Genomic DNA, 21,807 nt, shown 5'->3' with positions numbered 1-21,807 from the left:
AAATAACAGGCCACCTCATCTGGCCGTCAGTGAATATTTACTCTATGAATAGATCCGGTCACATTGTATTGATTTGGTAAGGTTAAAAAAAAAAAATTACAGTCCAACGCTCTTGGAAGTTTTAAGGTCGAGTTTTCAGTTTTCACTGTTACACTGAACTGGCATGCCATTATTATAACTTGAAAACGATAGAGAAAAACATTGTTTATCTTTTTAACTGTTTTAGTTACCAAAAGTTTTCGGGGGGGGGGGGCCGGGGGGGCAAAAGAAAACATAGGTAGATGAGTAGGTTTTATTTTCCAACCAATCAAGCACTGGGCAAAGAAGTGGGTCACACTACCAAAACAGCTGTTTCATATTCTCCAAAAGCTTCATTCTCAAGATCTATTTATCTTTTTCTTCCTCTCTATACTACATTATGCAACTAAAGAAACTGTGACCCTTTCAAGTTTTTATCTTCTTTTTTTTTTCTTTTTTGTATTTTGGAAAGATGACCCTTCGAGTTCTTTGAGATCTGGGCATTATTATAATCTCAGGTAGTTTTTGCTACTTTTGGTTTCTCTATTTTTTTCATGGACCCCAATTCAAAGATGCATTTTTTTTGGCTTTTTTTGTTTGAATTCTCTGTGGCATTGTAATGTTAACTGTCTTTCAAAATCTGGGTTGTTTCCCAATTTGTTATGTTAAGTTAAAAACTTGTTTAGATTTTAACGGAGAAATCATGGGATTTTTCTCTTTTTGACTTCAATTTCATTTTCCTTCCTAATTTGCAGTGTTTAATTTTTGATTTTTGCCTTTATGCTTTATGGTAGATCTGCTATTACCATTTATTAGCTATTTGCAATTTTGCTTCTGTGAATATTGATTGGAGAATGAGAATTTTCATTTCTAAAAAAAGTACTATTTTACAGTGAGAAACCGTTGACCATTTTTTACCTATTCCAGATGCAATCAGAAGAGGCTATTCTTTTTTCCATTTAAAAAATTACATTTAGGATAAGATAAGATGGGGAAGAAAGGAAAATGGTTGTCTTCACTAAAGAAAGCCTTCACCCCAGAATCCAAGGAAAAGAAAACCCAGGTCTGAAAGAAGTCCAATTCAGCTATAAATTACCCACAGTTTATTAGTCTTCAATGAGTGTTTTTAATTTTCTTTATTGCTATGTTTTTTTTCAGAAATCCAAAGAAAAGGTTTTGGTAAAGCAAGTGGATTGGGGTTCCAATGATTCTGATGCAGCCACTTTAGAAACTCTCAAGTTGTCCCCTCCTCCCCAGCCACAAGAGGCGAAATTAATCGAAGCCGAGGTTGAACCGAGCGAGCAAACTTACCCTGTGGAAGTTGCCATTGCTGCTGCTGCTGCTGTGGCTTTGGCCGCTCCAGCTGAGGCAGTTGCGGATGTCGTTCGTCGTCAATCCAACACAGGTCCACGGTTTGCTGGAAAATCTAATGAAGAAGTGGCAGCCATCAAAATTCAAACCGCTTTCCGAGTTTACCTTGTATGTGTTGCAACTTCTTATTAGGATACAATGATACATTCCAAAAACACCCTTATGAAACTTTTTCTTGATAATGGCTTGAGTTTATTGTGGATTATTTATACAAGAAGGGGAATGTATGAGTTCTTATCAATTACACTGTTGAAGAGACTTTTTTTAAAGGGACTCAGGTCAAGTTAGGTGATAATTTCATGTTTGAAACCCACACCCCAACTACCTCTCTTGATTGTATTTTTGCCATGAATGGAATTTATGCAATGGATTTGAGTTCGACTGATTATGGTTTCTTCCTTTTCAGGCAAAAAGGGCATTGCATGCTTTACGAGGACTGGTGAGACTGAAATCAATGATGGAAGGACCAATGGTTAAACGGCAAGCAGCCGGTACCCTTAGGTGCATGCAAAAACTTTCTCGTGTACAATGTCAGATTCGCTTGAGGAGAATCCGGATGACAGAAGAAAATCAGGCTCTTCAAAGGCAACTCTTGCAGAAACATGCAAAAGAGATTGTAAACTTGCAGGTAAATCGCCCACTTTCACTTATGTATGATATTGATTCACTTGCTTGAATTAATGGCAAAGTTAGTAAATGTGATATGGAAGTCAGACTGCTGCAAATTGGTTTTTTTTTTCAGATCTATGTCCTAGAATTACAATCATCTTTCTATTACAAACAAATAAGAGTATTGATTTAGCTATTATGTACACCATACTGGGGATTTTGGACTGAATTTTGTCATTGCAGTCAACCTGAGTTCCCTAAAGGACTGTGTATTTGTATATAACCACTTAGTTTCTCATCAGAAAAGTTCCCTTTGCGTTTTGTAAGGGTTCCTTCTCGAAATGTTTTTGAATGTTTGAATAGATGGGGGAAGACTGGGATGACAGCCTGCAGTCGAAGGAACAAATTGAGGCAAGCTTATTGAGCAAGCATGAGGCCTCTATGAGACGAGAAAAGGCCATGGCGTATTCATTTACTCATCAGGTGACCTTGCGTTAACCCTTTTCCATGCTAGTAGCTTATCCTAATGCTTAAACATGACACTTTCTAAGGTGGGAGTTCTACCAGAGAACTAGTCCTTTGGCATTCAAGTATTTGAAAAGTTAACAAAGTAATGTGTCTGACAGCAAACCTGGAAGAATGCTTCAAGATCTATGAATGCACTATTCATGGATCCGAACAATCTGTCCTGGGGTTGGAGCTGGTTGGAACGTTGGATGGCAGCTCGGCCATGGGAGGGTCGTGGCATGGCAGAAAAAGAACAGAACAATGATCAGTCATCCGTGAAGAGTGGACGCAGCAGCTTCGGAGGAGACATCAGCAAAGCTTATGCTCGTTACCAACTCAATTTGGATAAACAATCCCTGAAGGCCAGTCAAAAGCCAAGCCGAACTTCGAGTCTGCAATCCCCTTCTACTCCTAAGCCAGTCTCCATGCCTACCCGAAAACTGAAGTCACCGAGCCCTAGGAGCAGTGTGGTTGCTCCAGATGATGACATGAGAAGTACAGTGAGTGTGCTGTCTGAAAGAAACCGCAGACACACCATTGGAGGTTCCTCGGTACTAGATGATGAGAGCCTAGCAAGCTCTCCATCCCTACCAAGTTATATGGTACCAACTCAGTCTGCAAGGCTTAAGACCAGGTTGCAAAGTCCGTTGGGACTTGAAGCAAATGGAACAACACCTGAGAAAGGGCCAATCCTGTCTACCAAGAAACGACTTTCTTATCCACCCTCACCCGCCAGGCCGAGGCGGCATTCTGGTCCTCCAAAGGTAGACAGTGGCAGCGATACTAACACAGAGGTTGCTGCAGTAAATGGAGACGGTAATTAGTTAATATCTAAATCAAAAGGAGATGAAGCAAAGCGAACACCATATGGCTATGGAGAAATCCCAAGGATTAAAAAAAAGAAAAGAAAGAAAGAACATGCAGCAAAGAGAAATTATAATCATTTGATTTCTAAATCTTTAGTTCATTGTCTAAATTATTTATTTGTTCTTGTGTATTTTGGCATTTGATATTTGCACTATTGAGTTGCATTTCTTTTTCTTTTGCTACAATTAGTATTCAAAAATAAAAATCATTCGAGAATTATTAGCTAATGAGTGTCCCTAATATACTCTTTAAAATTGTTTGAGATTTTATTTGGGTTAAAATATGATCCGAGGTCTTTGATAAAGTTTGAAATTTACTTGTTAATTTTTTTTTCTCATTTTTTAATAAGAAGTTCTAGTTCAATTTGTTATTTTTTTTGTCAAATTTTTTTCAGGTACTTAAATTGATTTTTTAATAATTTTCTTTTAGTGCTTATTTTTTTATGAAGTATGTTTCATATGCCAGTGGTTAAGTGGTTAGTAATAACAGGTAGCAATTATAAAATTATTGAGAGGTTTAAAAACATTTGTTGCGAAATTAATCTTTTAATAAGTTGAGCTAGGTGATTAGCCTTATAAATATTGCGTTTATACTAATTAAAAAATCAAGTTGATGCTTGATATTCTTTCATATTTTTATTTTATTTTTATTTTCTTGTCATTCTTCATACTACATGAAAGCTATGATTACATGATTTTAATACAGTATCAGGGGCTCTTTAAAGTCCTTGTTGCTAAGTCCCTTACAATCTAAGATAATTTAGTTTGTTGAAGATATTGGTTTCTAGTGTTCTTGGCTGCTTTCTTTTTATTTAGTTATTATTATTATTATTGATGTGTGATCTTTGTTTTGGATTCAGTATTTTGGTTATTTCTTTCTTTTTCTCGTGAATTCTTTTTTTTTTTTTTGGATTTAGTGTGGATTTGGTTATTAGACTCTTTTCACGTTTAGTTTATAGCTTTCTAGTAGATCTTGATGGTATTGTGGATCAAAGCTTTAATACGTGAGATCCATTTATACTACCACCATTAATTGTTCTATTATCTTGGATTCGTGTTGTTTGTTTAGTTCTTGATTTATTTGATGGTATTAAGGCTTTTTTGCCCTTGTTATATTGGTATCTTTATCTCCTTCAAATGGTAAAGTCTCATTATTTTCATTTTCATCTTCAAGTGAGCTTAGTTTGACTTTTCAATTGACTTTTGGCTCTTTTGAATCTGTCAATTTACGTTACTCAAGTGTGGTTCGCCTTTATCTCTTGGCAATTTAGCATATAGTTCTCATGTATCTCTATATCTCTTGGTAGGTGTTATAGAACAAAAGGACAGCAACAGTTGAGCAACAACCAAATCTTTGAATTTCTGTTATTTTAAATTTTAGTAACCGTTGTAAAATGTAATGTTTTGGTTTTATGTTTTAATGAAAACGGTATGTTTTGGGGGGATTCCAGTTACAGCATCAAAACGAACCATTTTGATGTAAAAGGGGATTTGAGCAGTTGAACTAACAGCTACCAGGGTATTAAAAATCGTTACTTACCTTTTTTTAGCACCAATCAGGGCATGGAAATGGTGGTTAATGAATTTGGTCACAATTTTCACTATTCTTTCTCTTTGAATTCTTTCAAATTCCTTCATTCTTCTCCTTTTTCTACTATTTTCTATTCATTTCGTTATAAAGGTGTCAAGTAAGCATGTTCCTCATGGCCAACAAGGGAGTCACCACCAAGCTGCAAAAAAAGATGGGGATGTTGCAACATGAGTTATCACAACTTTAGATGGAGTTTTCTCAGATTGATGCAAAGCTCGACTCATGTTTCAAGGACTTTCACGAAGGATTCAAGGGAGAAATTCACTTCGATTTGGGTGAAGTTCGAACCGAGCTGCATTCCTTGTTTGAGCAATACCTAGGTTAGTCATCATTTGCGAGTGCTACTGGATTGGTTCATGACAAAGGCAAGGGGATTTTGTGTAACAACCCGAATTTGGGGCTAGTCAAAATAGTGGTCTCGGGGACCACAAATCCGGAGTCAAATAAATTATTTTATAATTATTTAGATGTTATAGTAAGTTTTTAAGAGTGCATGAAAAATTTGGTAGAGTAATTTTAACGTTTGTGAGCCCAATTGTGGAAAGGGACTAAGCGCATAAAATACAAAAGTCCTAGTTTGATAGCTAAAGGTGTCAAATAGCTAGAGAATAAAATTTGGGGGTCTTTAAAGGGCAATTAGACCCTTTTAAAAGAGCTTGGCCAGCCATGAGACAAAGAAGAGTGAATGGTCAAATTGTTAGGTAAGTGATGTCATATTATGTGCTAAAATAACACCCTAAGTGCCTAGTCTTCATCTTTTTCACCTATTCTTTCTTCTCAACCGAAAATATCAGCCAAGAGAAAAGTTTTAAAGCTTGAAATTTTAGCTACTTAGTTGACTCTCAAGTAAGTGATTTTCCTACCCTTTGTTGATGATTTTTGCATTTTTGAGACCTTTGAAGTATGAGTTTTCAAATGAGGGTACTATTTTGCAAAATGATTAAGAGTGTAGCGTTTTTCCATGAAAGGATTTGTAATGTTTTCTGAGTTTTTATGGAAGAAAATGAGTCTTGGGTGTCTTATAAACAACTTTTGTGAAAGGTGTTAGCATGAAAACACCTAAAAGGACTATATTGTATAAGTTGTAAAATAGATGTAAGTATGTAAAATAGTGGAAATTTGGAGATGCTATAAGAGTAAAAAGGGTTCAGCTAGGCTTAAGATATGAATAAATTCGATAAAAATTGATTTTCGAGCCTAGGGGCAAAATGGTCATTTTGTCAAAGTCTAGGGGTAAAATGGTCATTTTACCAAAGATATAAATTTTTGATTTCCTAGTTTTAATTAGTAACTAAATAAGTACATTTTTCTATTATAGATCAAGAAATTCCGAATCCTAACCTAGACTGGGGGAAAGCCAAGCAAATCGACTAAATCAACTAGTCGCCACATTTTGTAATCCGAGGTAAGTTGTATGTAAATAATACAACTACAATGTTAATGTATGTATTGTATTGTACTTGAATTTAATATAGCATGAATTACTTGATTTTGGAATTGAGAAAGCATGATGGTAATAGAGATAGTAGAGTTTCCGTTTGAACCTAGGAAATAAATCGGATATTCATGCCATAATATATGGGTCATTGTGAGCTAGTGTAAGACATGTTTGGGACATGCATCGGCCACATTACGAGAGCCAGTGTAAGACCATGTCTGGGACATGGCATCGGCATTGAGACAAGTGCTAGTGTAAGACATGTCTGGGACATGCATCGACCTCGAAACGTGAGCCAGTGTAATACATGTCTAGGACATGCATCGGCTATGAGATGTGTCAGTGTAAGACCATGTTTGGGTCATGGCATCAACACAAATATGCTAGAACTTGTGTAAGATCATGTTTAGGATATGACATCGGCACCTTACCCCATGTTTGAGGTTTAATGAATATCTGAGAGTGTTCCAAATGGTTCAACGGTGAAAGTATGATTTAAAGTTAACAAGGAAAGTATAACCATGTTGTGAGTGGCATAGATACCTATAGGGTATGTATGAATTGTGAGCTCAATATATGCTATATGAGGTGTATTGAATATTGATGAGTAAGTTTTGCTTATGCCACTTATTTATTTATGATACTTGCTGATGAATGGTAAAGTTATGTTGTATATTTATTTATGTGCAACTTACTAAGCTTTATGCTTACTCCCTCGACTTTTCCATTTTCTTATAGTGCCGCCTATATAGCTCAAGGATCAACGGGAATCAGAGATATCGATCACACTATCAATCGAAGCATTCGGTATAGTTTGATTTATATTTTTGAATATGGCATGTATAGGGAACTAGACTTGTGTTTTGTGTTATTATTAATTTGACCAAATGTGTTGGCTTGGGATAAGTCCCTTATTTTTGTATTAAGCCTTGAATGATGACTAACATTCATTTTGATTTATATACAAAGATGTTATTTTCATTGATGAGTAAAATGCACACATGGAATATGGTTTATTGTGGCTGATTTGGTTGTATGAGATAGCCTTGTATTGGTTTTGGTTGCTAATGTGCAGGTTGTGTAAGTGAGGGTGGTAAAGAGGCTTGGTAAATAGCCTTATATTATCCACACAAGTGTGTGTCTAGGCTATGTGTGATACACGGTCTGCCCTATGGGCGTGTGGTCTGACCGTGTGTCCCCTGCATGTAAAATTTTCAAGTCAGTATGCATGGTAGTAAACACATGGGTAGAGACACGGTTGTGTGACATTTTGGGAATTTTGACGTCAGAAATAGAATGTCCATGTTTTTGCACACAGGCTAGGACACGGGCGTGTCATGGCCGTGTGAGGGACACGGGCTAGGGACACGGGTGTATGCCAGGCCATGTGAAAACCCCTGTAGGTTTACATTTAGAATTAATTCCACATGAGTAAAGGACACGGGCATGTTCCTATATTGCTTAGGTCGTGTAAGCCACATGGGCCATCAACACGACCATGTTGAAATGGCCACACAGACGTGTTTCCCTTCTACACGGGCATGTGCCCTACTTCAAAGTCAAATTTTTTATAGATGATTTAGGGACTCGAGTTGATCCCAAATAGTTTTCAGTGATTGACTTGGGGCTCGTAGGCCCATAATAAGAAGTTTAAAGTAGAAATTGAAAAAGTTCTAAATTGGACCAAGTCTTGGTTACTTAAGGAACGTTTTTGTGCATGCGGTCGAGTTAGGTAATGCCTTGTTTTTCACTCCGACGTTGGTTACAGGTATGGGGTGTTACATTTAGTGGTATCAGAGCTATAGTTTAGTCGGGTCTAGGACTAACCTAGCGAGAGTACGAGTCTAGCTATACATGCCATAACTGTATATTGATAGTGTGACGACTTTTGAAGATTATAAACTGTATTTTTTTAAATAGTAAATGGATCCTGATAGAGCCACGACGGATGATGTGGAGAGTAATGCGCCAGCTCCCATAGAAGGGACCGCGCCAGTTGAGAGTGAGCCCATGACTATGGGCCAAGGCGGAGGGGCTAAGAGGCCTATCTCCAATTGATGGATGCTTGGTATTCAGAGTTCGTTCGTGCGAATCTGAATACTCCACCTCCCCTACCTCTTCCGATTCCTCAGTATGCCCTGGTAGCTCTGCAAGGCGCAAACTTGATTAGGAGAGAGAAGCCTCCGGTAGACAAGATTTGGAAGCAAGAGGATAAGGAATTTTGGGCTAACATAGATAACGACCCGAAGAAAGCAGAGTTTTGGCTAGAAAATACCATCAGGGTATTTGATGAACTATCGTGCACGCTTAAGGAGTGCATGAAGTGTGCAGTATCGCTCTTGAGAGATTCAACCTACCAGTGGTGGAACACTCTCGTGTCTGTGGTACCGAGAGAGAGAGAAACTTGGAAATTCTTCCAGGAAGAGTTCTGAAAGAAGTATATTAGCCAGAGGTTCATAGACTAGAAAAGGAAGAAATTTCTAGAGTTGAAGCAAGGTAGTAAGACTGTGATGGAGTATGAACGTGAATTTGTGAAACTCAGCAAGTATGCACGAGAGTGCATATCCACCGAAGCTACCATGTGTAAAAGGTTTGAGGATGGTCTAAATGAGAATATATGAGTATTTGTTGGCATTTTAGAGCTAAGAGAATTTGTGGTGCTCGTTGAGAGATCATGCAAGGCAGAATAATTGGTTAAAGAGAGGAGAAAGGCGGCTATTGAGTCGGGATTCAAGAAAAAGACAGATGAGGAAATCGCATCAGTCCTCATCTAAGAAGTCTAAGGAATTCTCTACCCAATCGAATGCTTCGGTGGGGTTTTCTAATAGAAACAAGAACTAGCAGAACATAACTTCTAGAGCCCAGACCACTTCTGTCACGAGCGTCGGTAGTGTTCGGCCAAATAGCCCAGAATGTTCGCAATGTGGTAGGCGTCACTTCGGTGAGTGCCGGGGGAATGGAAGGGGCTGTTTTAAATGGGAATCATTAGAACATTTTATCCGAGATTGTCCTAAAATGGAAGAGAGAGAGAAAAAGCAAAAAGTGAAGGCAAGTAGTGCTCCATTGAGAGGTAGACCACAAAAGAACTCTGGAAGCGGGGCTACTAGTAGAGGTGCGCCAAGAGATGCTGCAGTGAGGTTCGAGGACAGGACGCCTACAAGGACTTATGCTATTCGTGCCCGTGAAGAGGTAAAATCTCCTGACGTGATCACGGGTACTTTTTCTATCTATGAAATATCTGTTGTTCCTTTAATTGACCTGGGGTCTACTCACTCTTATATTTGTATAGAATTAGTACCTTGTATAAACATGATAGTAGAGTCCACTGAGTTTGAGGTAGAAGTATCCAACCCTTTACGCAGACATGTTCTAGTGGACCAAGTATGTAGAAATTGTCCTTTGACAATTAGAGATCATTGTTTTCTAGCTAACTTAATGTTATTACCTTTTAATAAATTTGATGTAATCCTTAGGATGGATTAGTTGACTTCTCATAGTGTTGTAGTGGACTGTGGGAGAAAAGTTATTGAACTGAAATGTGAAGACGAGAATATTCTTCGGGTTGGACCAGATGAGCCGGATAATTTGCCTGTAATAGTATCATCTTTGATCGCTGAGAAATATTTGAGAAAAAAGATATAAAGCTTACTTAGCTTTGGTGCTAAAAACTCAAGTGTCTAAGTTGAAGATTGAATCGGTACCAGTGGTTTGTCAGTCTACAGTCGTGTTTTTAGAGGAATTACCCGGATTACATCTAGTGAGGGAAGTTGAGTTTAGAATCAGGTTAGTCCCCGGTACGGCACCCATCTCGATTGCTCCATATAGGATGACTCCTACGGAGTTAAAGGAGTTGAAAGCTCAACTACAAGAGTTAGCTAACAAGGGTTTTGTGTGACCGAGCTTTTCCCTGTGGAATGCTCCAGTGCTCTTTGTGAGAAAGAAAGATGGGTCGATGAGGTTATGCATCGACTATAGACAGCTCAATAAGGTAACAGTGAAGAACAAGTATCCTTTGCCAAGGATCGATGACCTATTTGATCAGTTAAAGTGAGCCACTGTATTTTCCAAGATTGACCTGAGGTCAGGATATTACCAGTTAAGGGTGAAAGAGTAAGATGTATCGAAGACTACGTTTCAGACAAGATATGGGCATTATGAATTCCTTGTCATGCCTATTGGTTTAACTAATGCCCCAGCGGTGTTTATGAATTTGATGAACAACATTTTTCGGCCGTACTTGGATAAGTTTGTGGTGGTCTTTATCGATGACATACTGATTTACTCGCGTGATGAGAGTGAGCATGCGAAGCATTTGAGGACTGTATTACAGACCCTGAGAGACAAACAATTGTATGCCAAGTTCAATAAGAGCGAATTTTGGCTTAAGGAGGTTGGACACATTGTGTCGGGTGACGGGATTAGAGTTGACCCAAGCGAAATCTCAGTTATTGTTGAATGGAAACCGCCAAGAAATGTGATTGAGGTTAGAAGCTTTTTGGGTTTGGCCAGATACTATAGAAGGTTTGTTCAAGGGTTTTTTATGATTGCTACTCTAATGACGAGGCTATTACAGAAGGATGTCAAATTCGAATGGTCAGAAAAGTGCCAACAAAGTTTCAAGAAATTAGAGGCTTTATTGACCAAAGCCCCTGTGTTAGTGCAGCCAAAGTCGGGTAAGGAATTTGTGATATATAGCGACGCCTCTTTGAATGGTTTGGGGTGTGTGCTTATGAAAGAAGGCAAGGTTATAGCCTATGCCTCAAGATAGCTAAAGCCACATGAGAAAAATTACCTGACGCACGATCTAGAGTTGGCCGCCATCGTGTTCACTTTGAAGATTTAAAGGCACCATTTGTATGGAGAGAAATGTCAAGTATTCACCGATCATAAGAGTATTAAGTACTTGATGTCTCAAAAGGAGTTAAATTTGTGGCAATGACGATGGTTAGAACTAATAAAGGATTATGAGTTGATTATCGACTACCATCTGGGAAAGGCAAATATAGTCGCCAACACTTTGAGTAGAAAGTCATTGTTCACTTTAAGAGCCATGAATACTTAGTTGTCTATGTCTAGCGATAGTTCGGTCCTAGGAGAGTTGAGAGCTAGACTGACATTTCTACAAGAGATCCGTGAAGCTCAAGAAGGTGATAAGGAGTTGCAAGCTAAGATAGCTTAGTGTGAGATGGAATATGAACCCGAATTTTGTATTGGTGTTGATGGATGTTTAATGTTCAAAAATTGAGTTTGTGTACCCAAGGGTAATGAGCTTATTCAGAAGATTCTACGAGAGGTGTATAATGGTTGTTTGTCCATCCACCCAGGCAGTGTAAAAATGTACAACGACCTGAAGAAAATGTATTGGTGGTCGGGGATGAAAAGAGATATTTCAGAGTTCATTTCCAAGTGTCTTGTGTGTCAGCAAGTGAAGGCTAAACACCAAGTACCTTCGGGTCTACTTCAGCCTATCATGGTCCCCGAATGGAAGTGGGATCGGATCACTATGGATTTTGTGACAGGTTTGCCGGTAACCCTGAAGAAAAAATATGTTGTTTGGGTTGTTGTGGATAGGCTAACAAAGTCGGCACATTTTATACCAGTGCATACCGACTACTCCCTTGAGAGATTGGCTTGTTGATTGTTTTAGATAGGGACCCGAGAATTACCTCAAGGTTTTGGAAAAAGTTACAAGGGGCATTGGGAACAAAGTTGAGTTTTAGCACGGCATTTCACTCGCAGATAGATGGCCAGTCGGAAAGAGTGATTCAGATTTTAGAAGACATGTTTCGGTGTTATATTCTTGAGTTTCAAGGCAGTTGGTGTAACACCCCGTACCCGAGACCGTTGCCGGAGTCGAACACAAGGTGCTAACAGACTTAATTTATTTATTTTCACAGTCCATTTAAAAAAATTTCCAGACAAGCTGGCTAACTGCATCACTGTCACCTTAAAAATCATATCTTGAGTTCCAAAACTCGAAAACCAGTTCCGTAAATTTTTCCTGAAACTAGACTCATATGTCCATCTACAAATGTTTTTCTAGAATTTTTGGTCAGGCCAATTAGTACAGTTTATTAGTTAAAGTCTCCCCTGTTACAGGGTTTGACTACTCTGACCTTCATGCATTACGACTTAGATATCTTCCTGTACAGGGCTTCAATACTTATGCCGTTTGTTCCTAAAGAATCTAGACTCGAAAAGGATTCTGTACATATAGGGAATGACTTCTAATTATCTCTGGTTAATTTATAGTGAATTTCCAAAGTCAGGTCAGGGGATCCAGAAATCGCTCTGGCCCTGTTCCACGAAAACTTAAATATCTCTTAAAATACAACTCATATGATCATTTCGTTTCTTCCATATGAAAGTAGATTCATGCGATTGCATAATTTATTCACTAATTAATTCCGTTCCTACTATTTTTAGTGATTTTTCAAATTCACAACACTGCTGCTGTCAGCATCTGCCTTTAAGGTAGACTTTACCTATTTCATAGTTTCCATGAATCAACTAGAACTTGTCATACATAGCACCAAAAATGATCATGATTAACCATTCCAATGGCTAATCGTTACCAAACATTTCCATACCTCTCAATGAACAACATACAAAACGATTATAATACTATGCTCAAAGTATATATAAGCCATTTTCGCATGGCTATCCAAATTTATACAAAACCAAAGGGTACATGACCAACAACAAAAAGGGTAGTCCTATACATGCCATTTTCAGAGTTCAACCAAAAGTGTACCAAAAGGGCTTTGATAGTGTGGACGACTTCGACTTTGACAATCCCGAGTCCGATAGCTGACGAACCAAAATCTATAAAATAGAGAATCAAAGAAACGGAGTAAGCATTAATGCTTAGTAAGTTTTGTGCAATGAAATTAGGCACAATTGAAGTATAGCATTCATATGACTAAACGGATAATTTCATATGCACATATTCTCACAATCATACCTACTTCACATTTCCAACCCTTATATTCATACATAAGGAATCAACTTGACTAAAAGCCGGAAGCTTGTTAATCGATTGAGCGAATACTATTTAGAAGGAATCAATTATTTCAATGCATATACGAAACATACCTCATCGTTGGGATTTTACGAGCGTATTAATTGAAATTATTACAGCAAGATCGCTCATTCCCAAACCAAGTACCTTCGGGATTTAACCGGATATAGCCACTCGCTCGAATGCCTTCGGGACTTAGCCCGGATATAGTAGTTCGCACAAATGCCTTCGGGACTTAGCCCGGATATAGTAACTCGGACAAATGCCTTCGGGACTTAGCCCGGAATTAGTAACTCGCAACAATGCCTTCGGGACTTAGCCCGGAATTAGTCACTAGCACAAATGCCTTCGGGACTTAGCCCGGTTATCATCCGAATATTCATGCACATATCAGTAAATCATGACACATCTTTATTTCATTTTCATAACTAGAATTCAAACACAAGTCAATTATTAAGCATTCCCATTTTCAGCTCAATAGCCACATACAAACAGCATGATTTGGTTTGCTTTGTGACATGATCTCTATGCACATACGGCTACCCATCATACGTATAGACTAATTAACTCAACATATAATTCAAGTAGAATCATTATATCACCGTATATTAGTTATGATTATACGTCATGACTTAATCAAATCGTAAACTAAGTTTCATTACTCGAAAACTTACCTCGGATGTTGTCGAACGATTTCGACGGCTATTCGATCACTTTTTCCTTCCCTTTATCGGATTTAGTTCCCCTTTGCTCTTGAGCTTAATTTAACAAATAAATTGATTTAATCATTTGAACATCAAACAGAGAAACTCAAGGTACTTAACTCATATATACATTAGACATTAGAGTCACATATATATGAAATTGTGAATCAACTCAACATATTAGCCCACACTCTCTTTTAGCCGATTATCTAAGCCAAGATAAAAGCATCAATATGCTTGCCTCTAACCGAATACATGCAACACCAATCTACCTCATGTGGCTGAAAATGCATGTCTATGTTGAGGCCGATTATATGCTTAATACTTCCTACAAATATGGTTACTTGTATTGACTACATACCATTTCATTTCAAGTTCAAAACTCGACTAATACACATATATACACTAATAATCAAATACTAATATTTGCACTTCACCTTACTATCAATTCTCATCTACTTCCTACCATGGCCAAATGCATCAAGACACCATACCATTTCAATTTTGGTCATGGGTTAAACAAAGAACTTAATGTCTAACTCAAAAATGCTAAAAAGAAAATCCAAGAGTCATCAATCACCATCACATGTATCATTACAAAGCTTCACACTTAGCATGCAAATGACATCAACACAAGTCCACCTTAGCCGAAACTTAGCTCATCTTAATGTGTCATCACCACAACATCAACCACCAACCAAGAAGGCAACACCCATGGCCGAATATCATCTCCATCTCAGAGCAAAGATTTAGACCATGGGATAGGTAGAACTCAAGCTAACAACTAAAAATATGCATGAATCTCATGGAACAACATCAACATACCTTAGCCTAGTGAACCACCATAGCCGATTTTCTCCAAGCTCTTTTCCCTCTCTTTCTTTCTTCTATTTGGCCAAGTTCACAACATGAGAACTTTTTTTTTCTTCATCATTTTTCTTTTCATTATTTTATTACCATGCTCCTTATTTTATCATTTCTAACATAAACCATTAACACAACATGTTTATGACATGTTTTACCCATCACACTTTGTCTACCCTTATTGTCATGGCGGGCCACTACTAATTAAATGGGGGAAATTGACATGCAAGTCCACCCCTTTGATTACATGCACTAATAGATCCTTATAGATTAACCTATCACATTTCAAAAGTGTCACACATAAGTCCTATTAACTAAATTCACATGCAATTAACTAAATCAAAGCTTAAAACTTTCACACATTCATATTCACATATTTTAGACAATAATTATCATATTCAAATAATTTGGTGACTCGGTTTAGCGGTCCTGAAACTGCTTTCCGACTAGGGTCACTTTAGGGCTGTCACAGTTGGGAAAGGTATTTGTCATTGGTAGAATTTGCCTACAACAACAGTTATCAGACAAGTCTGCAAATGGCGCCTTATGAGGCTTTGTATGGGCGAAAGTGTCAAATGCCCTTATATTGGACTGAGCTCAGAGAAAGTCAGATTTATAGGGTTTATTTAATTAAAGAGACTGAATAGAAAGTTAAAGTGATTCGTGACTGCTTAAAGGCCGCCTCGGATAGACAGAAATCTTACGTGGATTTGAAACGAAAGGAAATTGAATTTCAAGTCGGCAATAAGGATAGATAGAAATCTTACGCAGATTTGAAACGAAACGAAATTGAATTTCAAGTCGGCAATAAGTTATTTTTGAAAGTACCCCCATGAGGGAAAGTCCTCAAATTTGGTAGAAGAGGCAAGTTGAGTCCTCGTTTCATAGGACCTTATGAGATTATCGAGAGAGTAGGACCAGTTGCCTATCGATTGGCTTTGCCACCAGAGTTGGAAAATATTCATGATGTATTTCATGTGTTCATGCTGCGCCGATACAGATCAGACCCTTCGCATGTGATTGCGCCAACAGAGGTTGAGATTCTTTCGAACATGACTTATGGCGAAGAGCTGGTCAAGATATTGGCTCGAGAAGTCAAACAGTTAAGAAATAAGAGTATTGCACTCGTGAAAGTTTTGTGGAAATGACATGGAGTTGAGAAAGCCACATGGGAACCTGAGGAGACTATGAGAGATAAGTACCTGAACTTTTGGCCGATAAGATTTTCGAGGACAAATCTCTAAGGGGAGAGAATTGTAATAGCCTGAATTTAGGGCAAGTCAGAATAGTGGTCACAGGACCACAAATCCAGATTCGAATAAATTATTTTATAATTATTTAGATGTTATAGTAAGTTTTTAAGAGTGCATGAAAAATTTGGAGTAATTTTAACGTTTGTGAGCCTAATTGCGGAAAAGGACTAAATCGCATAAAATATAAAAGTCCTAATTTGATAGCTAAAGGTTTCAAATAGCTAGAGAATAAAATTTAGGGGTCTTTAAAGGGCAATTAGACCCTTTTAAAAGAGCTTGGCTGGCCATGAGACAAAGAAGAGTGAATGGTCAAAATGTTAGGTAAGTGATTTCATATTATGTGCTAAAATAATACCTTAAGTGCCTAGTCTTCATCTTTTTCACCTATTCTTTCTTCTCAACTGAAAATATCAGCCAAGAGAAAATTTTTGAAGCTTGAAATTTCAGCTACTTAGTTGACTCACAAGTAAGTGATTTTCCTACCCTTTGTTGATGATTTTTTGCATTTTTGAGACCTTTGAAGCGTGAGCTTTCAAATTAGGGTACTATTTTGCAAAACGATTAAGAGTGTAGGGTTTTAAAATGAAAGGATTTGTAATGTTTTCTGAGTTTTTATGGAAGAAAATGAGTCTTGGGTGTCTTATAAACAACTTTTCTGAAAGGTGTTAGCATGAAAACACCTAAAAGGACTATATTGCATAAGTTGTAAAATAGATGTTAAGTATGTGAAATAGTGGGAATTTGGAGTTGCTATAAGAGTAAAAAGGGTTCAGCTAGGCTTAAGATATGAAGAAATTTGATAAAAATTGATTTTCGAGCCTAGGGGCAAAATGGTCATTTTGTCAAAGTCTAGGGGCAAAATGGTCATTTTACCAAAGACATAAATTTTCGATTGCCTAGTTTTAATTAGTAACTAAATAAGTACATTTTTCTATTATAGATCAAGAAATACTGAATCTGAACCTAGGCCGGGGGAAAGCCAAGCAAATCGACTAAATCGATTAGTCGCCACATTTTATAATCCGAGGTAAGTTGTATGTAAATAATACAACTACAATGTTAATGTATGTATTGTATTGTACTTGAATTTATTATAGCATGAATTGCTTGATTGTGGAATTGAGAAAGCATGATGGTAATAGAGATAGTAGAGTTTCCGTTTGAACGTAGGAAATAAATCAGATATTCATGCCATAATATATTGGCCATTGTGAGCTAGTGTCAGACATGTCTGGGACATGCATCGGCCACATTATGAGAACCAGTGTAAGACCATGTCTGGGACATGGCATCGGCATTGAGACGAGTGCTAGTGTAAGACATGTCTGGGACATGCATTGGCCTCGAGACGTAAGCCAGTGTAAGACATGTCTAGGACTTGCATCGGCTATGAGATGTGTCAGTGTAAGACCATGTTTGGGACATGGCATCAACACAGATATGCTAGAACTTGTGTAAGACCATGTCTAGGACATGGCATCGGCACCTTACCCCATGTTTGAGGTTTAATGAATATCTGATAGTGTTCTAAATGGTTCAATGGTGAAAGTATTATTTCTAGTTAACAAGGAAATTATAACCGTGTTACGAGTGACACAGGTACCTATAGGGTATGTATGAATTGTGAGCTCAATATATGCTATATGAGGTGTATTGAATATTGATGAGTAAGTTTTGCTTATGCCATTTGTGTATTTATGATACTTGTTGATGAACAGTAAAGTTATGCTGTATATTTATTTATATACAACTTACTAAGTTTATGCTTACTCCCTCGCCTTTTCCATTTTCTTATAGTCCCGCCTATCTAGCTCAAGGATCAACGGGAATCAGAGATATCGATCACACCATCAACCGAAGTATTCGGTATAGTTTGATTTATATTTTTGAATATGGCATGTATAGGGAACTAGACTTGTGTTTTGTGTTATTATTAATTTGACCAAATGTGTTGGCTTGGGATAAGTCCCTTATTTTTGTATTAAGCCTTGAATGATGGCTAACACTCATTTTGTTTTATATACAAAGATATTATTTTCATTGATAAGAAAAATGCACACATGGAATGTGGTTTATTGTGGCTGATTTGGTTGCATGAGATATCCTTGTATTGGTTTTGGTTGCTAATGTGTAGGTTGTGTAAGTAAGGGTGGCAAAGAGTCTTGGTAAATAGCCTTATATTGTCCACACGGGTAGACACACGGGGATTTTTCTAGGTCGTGTGTGACACACGGTCTGCCCTATGGGTGTGTGGTCTGGCCGTGTGTCCCCTGCATGTAAAATTTTCAAGTCAGTATGCATGGTAGTAAACACACGGGCAGAGACACGACCGTGTGTCTCAGCCGTGTGATGGACACGGCCTAGCACACGGGTGTGTGCCTTGGCCGTGTGATATTTTGGGAATGCTGACGTCAGAAATAGAATGTCCATGTTTTTGTACATAGGCTAGGATATAGAGTGTCGTTGCCGTGTGAGGGATACGGCTCAGGGACACTGGTGTGTGCCAGGCCGTGTGAAAACCCCTGTAGGTGTGCATTTAGAATTAATTCCACACGGGTGGAGGACACAGGTGTGTTCCTGTATTGCTTAGGTCGTGTGAGCCATACGGGCCATCAACACGACCATGTTGAAATGGCCACACGGGCATGTTTCCCTTCTACATGGGCGTGTGCCCTACTTCAAAGTCTAATTTTCTATAGATGGTTTAAGGACCCGGGTTGATCCCGAATAGTTTTCAATGGTTGACTTGGGGCTCGTAGGCCCATAATAAGAAGTTTAAAGTAGAAATTGAAAAAGTTCTATATTGGACCAAGTCTTGGTGACTTGGGGAACGTTTGTGTGGATGAGATCGAGTTAGGTAATGCCTTGTATTCCATTTCGGAGTGGGTTACAGGTATGGGCTGTTACATTTTGGGAGGGTCTCCTATTGGTTTTCCACCAAAGGAGCACTTGGTCATGGCTCCTATGCCGGATTTGGGTCATATTAGAGCTTTTACCTGTATTCGAACTTTGGATATGGTTAACAAGCTGTAACACCCCTTACCTGTGTTTGACGCCGGAACAGGGTACGACACATTACCGGAGTTAATCACTAATCATCGTATAAAAACTGATTCATAATTTCAATCTAATATAAAACTTTTTCAAACACATTCAAGCTGTTCCTTAAAAAGAGCTTACAAGACCCATATCATGCTTTAATTCAACCACACACATAGGCAAGCATGCACATTCATAAATTGCATCATTTAATTAATAACATTATCAAGACTATCTACATTAAATGACTTTATACAATAGAGACCTTCAAATAACATAGGTCAGCATTTTAAGCCAATTCCTAGCAACTTAATAAAAATTAAACGAGTCTCCATACATGCCAAAGACTTAAAAATACTTTAAAACCTTTATATATCGATCAATAGTTTGATAGTGTGATTTAACCTCCGGTGACCTCCAACTCAAGCTAACATCTGCGACACTATTGGAAAAAGGAAAGGAATCGAGTAAGCATTATAGCTTAGTAAGTAAGTATGTAAATATTAATAACAATACATTATCATACTTTAAACAAAGTCACAATATGTTCCTTGAATATTACCATGACAAACACACATACTTTCACTATTACAATCATAAACAGGTTCAAAATAAGCTGTCTAGCAGAGTTCTAGCAACTAAATTATTTATTTCTGGAGCTACAGAACTCCAAATTAAAAACCATTAATTTTATTTGAAACTAGATTCACATATATTCTTACTGTAACACCCCGAACCCGAGACCATCACCGGAGTCGAACACGAGTTGTTAACAGACTTTTAAAAAAAATTTCCCAGACACTGCCAATCTGCATACTAGTCGCTTTAAAAATCATATCTTGAGTTCAGAAACTCAGAATCCAGTTTTGTAAAATTTCCCTGAAACTAGACTCATATGTCCATCTACATATTTTTTTCTAGAATTTTTGGTTGGGCCAATTAGTACAGTTTATTAGTCAAAGTCTCCCATATTACAGGGATCGACTACACTGACCTTTGCGCATTACGACTTGGATATCTCCCTGTACAGGGCTTCAATACTGATGCCGTTTGTTTCTATAGAAGCTAGACTCAGAGAGGAATCTATACCTATATGTCTTGACTCCTAATTGTCTCTGGTTAATTTATAATGAATTTCCAAAGTAGGAACAGGAAATCCAGAAACCGTTCTGGCCCTGTCTCACGAGAACCTGAATATCTCTTAACATACTGTCCGTATGATTGTTTCGTTACTTTCCTATGAAAATATATTCATCAAGGTTCGTTTAAATAATTTATTCACTATTTAATTCCATTCCTACTATTTTTAGTGATTTTCCAAATCTACATCACTGCTGCTGTCAGCATCTGCCTTTAAGGTAGACTTTACCTATTTCATAGTTTCCATGATTCAACTAGCCCTTTTTGCATAAATAGCACAATTTATGATAGTGATTAACCATTCCCATGGCCAATCCTTGTCAAGCATATTCACACCAAATGATTATAACATTATACTCAAACATATATAAGCCATTTTCGCATGGCTATCCAAAATTATACAAGTCCAAAGGGTCCATGACCCACAACAAACGGGTAGTCCTATACATGCCATTTCGAAGTTCAACCAAAATTGTACCAAAAAGGGGGGGGCTTTGATAGTGTGGGCGACTTCGACTTCAAAATCCCGAGTCCGATAGCTGGAGAACCAAAATCTATAAAATAGAGGATCAAAGAAACGGAGTAAGCAATTTATGCTTAGTAAGTTTTGAGCAAGGAATTCCAGCACAGCAAAAGTATAGCATTCATATAGCTAAACGGATAATTTCATATGCACAAATTTTCGATATCATACTTGCTTCACATTACCAACCTTTATGTACATACACAAAAGATCAACTTAGCCAAAGGCCGGTAGCTCGTTTATCAACTGAGCGAATACTTATTTGTAAGGGCTCAACTAATTCAAAGCACATACGAAACATACCTTAATGTTGGGATGTTTCAAGCGTATTAACTGAAATTTTTACAGCAAGATCATTCATTCCCAAATCACGTACCTTCGGAATTTAACCGGATATAGCTACTCGTTCAAATGCCTTCGGGACATAGCCCGGTTATAGTAACTCGCACAAATGCCTTCGGGACTTAACCCGGATTTAGTAACTTGCACAAATGCCTTCGGGACTTAACCCGGATTTAGTAACTCGTACAAATGCCTTCGGATCTTAGTCTGGATATGGTCACTTAGCACAAAGCCTTCGGGACTTAGCCCGGACATCATTCAAATAACCGTGCACATTTAACAATAAATCATGGCACATTCGTATTTCATTTTCGTTAGCAAAACTCGAACACAAGACACTTATCATTCTTGCAATTTCGGCTCAATAGCCACACAAAGAGCATGATTTTAATTTGCTTAAAACATGATCTAATCAAATCATAATTTAAGCTCTTTTACTCAAGAACTTACCTCGGGTGTTGTCGAACGATTCCGATAGCTATTCGACCACTTTTTCCTTCCCTTTATCGGATTTAGTTCCC

General features: G+C 37.8%; 1 protein-coding gene across 2 annotated transcripts; it reads left to right on the top strand.

The window, feature by feature from the left end:
- Window positions 1-205: 205 nt before the first annotated feature.
- Window positions 206-3,599, top strand: LOC107893896 (protein IQ-DOMAIN 1). 2 transcript variants are annotated; one of them, XM_016819036.2, is made up of 6 exons: window positions 206-536; window positions 946-1,081; window positions 1,177-1,497; window positions 1,796-2,017; window positions 2,362-2,481; window positions 2,625-3,599. In XM_016819036.2, exons 2-6 carry the CDS (start codon window positions 1,007-1,009, stop codon window positions 3,327-3,329), a joined length of 1,443 nt encoding a protein of 480 aa, XP_016674525.1. In that variant the 5' UTR covers window positions 206-536; window positions 946-1,006; the 3' UTR covers window positions 3,330-3,599. The 2 variants fall into 2 exon arrangements, with proteins under 2 accessions (XP_016674525.1, XP_016674526.1); XM_016819037.2 differs by having other exon boundaries at window positions 912-1,081.
- Window positions 3,600-21,807: the final 18,208 nt, after the last annotated feature.

The sequence above is a fragment of the Gossypium hirsutum genome, chromosome A13 (assembly GCF_007990345.1).
Source record: "Gossypium hirsutum isolate 1008001.06 chromosome A13, Gossypium_hirsutum_v2.1, whole genome shotgun sequence".
In the NCBI taxonomy this organism is placed as follows: Eukaryota; Viridiplantae; Streptophyta; class Magnoliopsida; order Malvales; family Malvaceae; genus Gossypium; species Gossypium hirsutum.
This window is presented reverse-complemented; position numbering and strand designations above follow the sequence as displayed.

Coding starts and splice junctions, on each gene's coding strand:
- LOC107893896 (XM_016819036.2), top strand. CDS start 1,007: ATGGGGAAGAAAGGAAAATGGTTGTCTTCACTAAAGAAAGCCTTCACC. Junction 1,082..1,176: donor CCAAGGAAAAGAAAACCCAG/GTCTGAAAGAAG, acceptor GTTTTTTTTCAG/AAATCCAAAGAAAAGGTTTT. Junction 1,498..1,795: donor CCGCTTTCCGAGTTTACCTT/GTATGTGTTGCA, acceptor CTTCCTTTTCAG/GCAAAAAGGGCATTGCATGC.